Raw genomic sequence first — 6389 nt, 5'->3', positions numbered from 1 at the left:
TACACACATATATATATATTAGATAGATGCTTCACTGGTTTTGCTTCTCTAGAGAACCCAACCTAAGACATCTGTGTCTCGTTCAGAAGCCGAAACTTCCCACTAAGGAAATGTGCTCTTAGAAAGACTGAGAAAAATTGTTTTCTGGTCTTGATTAGCAAACCCTAATATGCTGTATGTAGATCTTTATGAAGCCTCTGGTATAGAGCAAGAAAGAGTGAATGAACTTCTAGGATTTTTGAGAGTTTGAAGGGTTGAAGAACAAAAGATTTAAAAAACTACCAGCAAAACTAAAAGAACAATTTAGAGGAACATAGATGCTCATCATTTTAATCTGTAGCTGTATTACGTATCATTGTCAGTATACCTAATTTTGCATATTAGCTACCTTTTATACAGTGTGCCTTTAGAACTCTTTTATATATTGTTCCTGGGAACTGATCAAACAAATTTACCTATTTTTCTCCAAAGACAGTATTATAATAAATTACCTAATGGTGATGAGTTATCAGTACACTGAATGATAATAATAGTATTTTAGGTCCTATGTTATTTTTAGGAGGAATTTTATTCCTTTGGGTCCAGGAAACTCCCTTTCCATCCTTGAGCTTGCTATCCTGTATTTATTTGCTTGACTGGTTTGTTATCTCATAGGAATAAATAAAGGAGCCCTGGTGATGCAATGGTTAGGCACTTGGCTGCTAACCGAAAGGTTGGTGGTTCGAACCCACCCAGTGGCTCTGTGGGAAAAAGACCTGGTGATCTGCTCCCTTAAAGATTATAGCCTAGAAATCCTACGGGGCAGCTCTGTGTCACATGGGGTCGCTATGAGTTGGAATTGACTTGACGGCACCTAGCAACAACAACAAGGGATAGATAACATTCCAAAAGATGAAATTGTTGGATTCTGGGACCACACAGTATGGATTGGAATTTTGGTATTATTTCTGAAACAGAAGACAATTCTGTTTTTGACTGTCCAATGGATATGTGGAAAACCAAGCTAACTAACCAATGCCTAGGGTGCTCACTCTAGTTCAACTTAGCGCCATGAATTTGAAAAGATAAATGTTAGGAGCTGACATAAGGGAAGCTCCATCAAACTCTGGGTGGCAATATTTAGGAGAAATACAAATGAAGACTATACTTGAATACAAAGAAATCTTTGATTCTTATACTATAACCAAAACTAAACCCGCTGCCATTGAGTCAATTCCAACTCATAGCAACCCTATAGACAGAGTAGAACTGCCCCATAGGGTTTCCAAGGAGCGGCTGGCGGATATGAACTGCTGACCATTTGGTTGGCAGCCACAGCTCTTAACTACTACGACACCAGGGCCCCCCTTATACTTTGAGAACTTATATATAGCATCTGTTTCTGGTTCATGCTGATTCGTGCTGAGAGTTGTTCACAGATAATACATCACTTGTGAGCCGCTTATGAACAGCTTCTATTTCTTACCTGTGAAACTTCAAAATCTGCCTGGAGATTTCCAGATGTTAACCCACTTAGTAGGACAATCTCATCTTCTTTTGGCTGTTGGATGTTCATGGAGCTGATAAGTTTTGGAAGATCTGGTGAAATGTTGACCAATTTCTATAGGACAAGAATCTTTATTAGTGTAGATGATTTAACTTTCAAAATACTACCCCTCAATTTTTTTCTTCTTTTTTTAATATTATTTTTGATAAAATATACATAACAAAATATTACACCCATTCAACATTTTCTACAAGTACAATTCAATGACATTAGTTACATTCTTTGCATTGTGTTACCATTCCATTCTCTCTACCCATATTTTTTCATCACCATTAACTTAGACTTTCTGTCTCCAAAACTTCCCCTCTGTGTTTTAGAGTTACTGTTGTCAATTTGATTTCATATAGATAATCCTTTAAAAGAGCGCATTGCTCAAGGTGAATATTCTTTACTAGTTGAGCTAAGCTGTTGTTTAGTTTAAAGATAACTTCATGGGATAGTTTCGGTTCAAGGCTTAAAGATTCTCAGGGCAATAGATTCAGGAGTTCCCCCAGCTCCATTGGGTCCAGTAAATCTGGTTTCTATAAGAATTTGAAATTCTGTTCTGCATGTTTCCTCTTTTTGATCAGGATCCATCTATTGGGTCCTTGATCAAAACTTTCAGTAATGGTAGCCGGGCAACATCCCTTTGTTCTGGTCTTAAGGCAAAGGAGGTAGTAGTTCATGAATACCCCAAAACTTGTTTACTTGCAGATATAATTCAGTCACATAACTGACCATGCTATAGATTACTTAATCTACTAAGATTATCACAAGAAGAGAAGCATAGGGTTGAGACTGAAACAGAAAATTTCTTAAATATAAAGCTTTGAAAGCTCTTCAGTTTTGTATTTTTCAATGTAAACATTTAATAATTACTGTCAAAGCACAGGTATAAAGAGTAGTTTGGGAAAATTTTCTCTCTTAATACCTCTAATAAGATGATAACCAAAACCCCACTGCCATCAAGTCAATTCTGACTCATAACAACCCCATAGGGTTTCCAAGGCTGTAAATCTCTACAGAAGCAGACTGCCACATCTTTCTCCCACAGAGCCACTGGTGGTTTTGAACTGCTGACCTTTCAGTTAGCAGTCGATCACTTTAACCACTGTGCCACCAGGGCTCCTTAATAACATGATAGTTGACTAATTATCAGCTATTCTAATAAAGCCAATAATAATAAAACAATGACTAGCATTGATTTTTTGCTTATGCTTTTGCTAAGCACTATGCTAAAGACTGTACATTTGCTATATCTTACTACATTTGATCCCCAAACAACCCTGTATGGATTGTTGTTGTTGTTATGTGCTGTTGAGTTGGTTATGACTCATAGCGACCCTACGGGACAGAACAGAACTGCCCCATAGGGTTTCCAAGGAGTGGCTGGTGGATTTGAACTGCGGACCTTTTGGTTGTAAGCCAAGCTCTTAACCATTGTGCCACCAGGGCTCCATTATTACCTTCATTTAACAAGCAGCCTGAGGCCCAGAGATTAGTAACTTTTCCAGGTTTATGTAGCTAAATGTCTGCTGTTAACCATAACAGGAAACAGTTTCAACTCACTCACATGAAGTCTTCAAACACACAGTTCCTAAGATGCCAACTTGCTTGAGTCCTTCCTGCTCTCACTTCAATGGATTCTGCACCATAATTTCATCAAATGAAATCATGTACAATTTCTTTTGAAAAACCCCTCTGGTGCTACACAGATGAGTGATATTAGGAGTAAGGGTGGAAATCTAGAATGGGGAATCTATGTGGGCAACTGGGTTTGAGAAGCTTCAGGTACCATTTAAAAAAAAAAAAGCAATAAAAAACCCAAACCCATTGCCATCAAGTTGATTCCGACTCACAGTAACCCTACAGGACAGAGTAGAACTACCCCATAGGGTTTCCAAGGAGTGGCTGGTAGATTTGAACTGCTGACCTCTTGGTTAGCAGCCAAGCTCTTAACCACTGTGCCACCAGGGCTCCTCAGGTGCAATACTGTAAAGAAAAAAAGTTACAGGAGTAATGGAGTACTTGCCGGTCTACCGTCCTGTGATAATCAAGCTGTTCATGCTGTGCATGTTATACCTTGAACAGCATTACACCAAATAGTGAGGTCAAGCTATCTTCAGCTTTGGGCATGAAAGGATAATTTTATCACAACACTTAATTCTTCCCGTTGTGCCACAGGCTCTGGTTCCAAAGGACTCAGTGGGTCTTCAAATTCTTGCAGGTTGTCAAGGATTTACATCAGGGCCCTAACAACCTTGAATGGGCTTGAAATGTCTAGCTGCTGCTGCTGTTGTAGGCTGCTATCAAGTTGGCCCCTGACTCATGGTGACCCCATGCACAGTGGGATTAGACCATTGTGATCCGTAGGGTTTTTGCTGGCTTATTTTTCTGAAATAGATGGCCAGGCTTTTTTTCATAGTCTGCCTTACTCTGGAAGCTCTGCTGGTACCTATTAGTATCAGAGCAACACGTAAGCCTCCACCAACAGATGTGTGGTGGCTGCGCTTGCGGTGAATTGGCTGGGAATTGAACCCGGGTCTCCCGCGTGGAAGGTGAGAATTCTATCCCTGAACCACCACTTCCCTCATTCAGCCGTCACAGGCTGCTAGCCCCAGATGAGTGTAGGACTGGTAAGCCAAGCTTAGATACACAGCATTAGACTAAAGCAACTGGAAAGAGCACCCCTGAGGGCCAGAGGAAAGGGCTGGCTGGTACCACTCAGGTTTAGGAAAAGTCATCTCAAACAGGGTATTTGAGAGCTGGGAGATCAGAGAAAACCACTTTACTGCGCTGGTAAGCAGGAGGAAGTATCTGCTTAAGGAGCAACCTTGCCTACCTGGAAAGGCAAGTCTCACTAACACAGAAGTGCAAACTGCATAAGAAGTGGCAGGAAAGGGCCAGGCAAATGGGCCCTGATGCAACCATCTAATGGAAGAGTCTTCCAACAAAGTGAGCATCATTTAAGACGAAATCATGTCAAATTCTTCATCAGTGCAGAGGGCCCTTGTAACGAGCTCCTAGAGAGCTTGAATCCCATGTATTACCTGTTGCAGGTGATCTGTACTGCTCTCTTCCTTGTTTACATCCAGATTCACAAAGCACACCTGCAAAAGAGGGCAAAAACAGTCAAGTGAAATAGTGGACAATCCTTTTTGAAGAAAGAGGAATCAGGTTGCTGCAAAGGATTTGAGACTCCTACACGTTTTAGGTAGTTTATCTGGCCTAGACACTGTTGTTTTACCCTTGGACTTCTAAGAAGATCTCTAACACCCTACTCCTGCTGCCCTTCTACTGATCCTATGAATGCCACTTCCTTTCATGGTCCAGCAAACTGAAAAAAAAAAAAAGAAATCTGCTTGTATTAGAGTCACTGTAACAGGTGTATGGGAATCATCAATCTTGTAACAGCAAGCAATCTCAGCTGCTTGTTAAGAATATCTTTGACGGGCATTTGAGGAAAGAGCATGAAATACTACTCCACTCTCATTCAGAGGCTCTCTCCCTCTGGGTTAGTAAGATGGGTAAATAGGAAGGAACTGGGCATTGGTGCCTTCGCAGACACTGAACACGGAAGCATATATACTAGGTGGAGCGCCAAAGAGGATCATGATCTAGAGTAGTTTGACAATATTCAGCCCAGTTCAATATCCATTAGAACTCAGGGCTTTTTTTCAGTGGAGGTGGGGGCAGTTTTTTTTGTTTTTTTTTTTTTGTACTGTAGATAAAGGTTTACGGAGCAAACTAGTTTCTCATTAAACAGTTAGTACACATATTGTTTTACGACATTGGTTAACAACCCCACAATATGTCAATATTCTCCTTTCTCAACCTTGGGTTCCCTACTACCAGCTTTCCTGTCCCCTCCTGGGCTCGTGTGCCCATTTAGTCTCGTCTTGTTTTATGGGGCTGTCTAATCTTTGGCTGAAGGGTGAACTACAGGAGTGACTTCATTACTGAGCTAAACGGGTGGCCAGGGGCCATACTCTTGGGGTTTCTCCAGTCTCTGTCAGGCCAGTAAGTCTGGTCTTTTTTTGTGAGTTACAGTTTTGTTCTACATTGTTCTCCAGCTCTGTCCAGGACCCTCTGTTGTGATACCTGTCAGAGCAGTCAGTGGTGGTAGCCGGGCACCATCTAGTTGTATTGGACTCAGTCTGGTGGAGGCCGTGGTAGTCGTGGTCCATTAGTCCTTTGGACTAATCTTTCCCTTGTATCTTTGTTAGTTGTTGTTAGGTGCTGTCAAGCCAGTTCCTACTCATAGTGACCCTATGCACCACAAAAGGAAACACTGCCCAGTCCTGTGCCATGCTCACAATCGTTGTTATGCTTGAGCCCACTGTGGCAGCCACTGTGTCAATCCATCTCGTTGAAGGTCTTCCTCTATTTTGCTGACCTTCTACTTTACCAAGCACAATGTCCTTCTCCTGGGACTGGTCCCTCCTGACAACATGTCCAAAGTATGTAAGACGTAGTCTCGCCATCCTTCCTTCTAAGGAGCATTCTGGTTGTACTTCTTCCAAGACTTGTACCTTAGTTTTCTTCATTCTCCCTTGCTCCAGATGGGGTGAGACCAGTGAAATATCTTAGATGGCTTCTCACAGGCTTTTAAGACCCCAGACACTACGCACCAGAGTAGAATGTAGCACACTTTCTTTATAAACTATGTTATGCCAATTGAGCTAGATGTTCTCTGAGACCATGGTCCCCACAGCCCTCAGCCCAGCAATTTGGTCCCTCAGGGAGTTTGGATGTGTCTATGGAGCTTCCATGACCTTCCTTGTACAAGTTGTGCTGGCTTCCCCAGTATTGTGTACTGTCTTACCTTTCACCAAAGTTACCACTTATCTATTGTCTATTTAGT

The 6389-nt window shown here is 41.6% G+C and overlaps 1 protein-coding gene across 1 annotated transcript in view; it reads right to left on the bottom strand.

Annotated features, from left to right (window-relative positions):
* Window positions 1–6389, bottom strand: part of SPHKAP (SPHK1 interactor, AKAP domain containing) — a 166741-nt gene that overhangs the window by 35505 nt on the left and 124847 nt on the right. Inside the window, exons 4-5 of the mRNA XM_004385841.2 lie at window positions 4576–4635; window positions 1466–1600 (exon numbers count right to left, since the gene is read on the bottom strand). Coding sequence (XP_004385898.2) covers window positions 1466–1600; window positions 4576–4635 — 195 coding nt within the window. The remainder of the gene's footprint in view (window positions 1–1465; window positions 1601–4575; window positions 4636–6389) is intronic.

Source organism: Trichechus manatus, unplaced genomic scaffold, assembly GCF_000243295.1.
Source record: "Trichechus manatus latirostris isolate Lorelei unplaced genomic scaffold, TriManLat1.0 scaffold00147, whole genome shotgun sequence".
NCBI lineage: Eukaryota > Metazoa > Chordata > Mammalia > Sirenia > Trichechidae > Trichechus > Trichechus manatus.
This window is presented reverse-complemented; position numbering and strand designations above follow the sequence as displayed.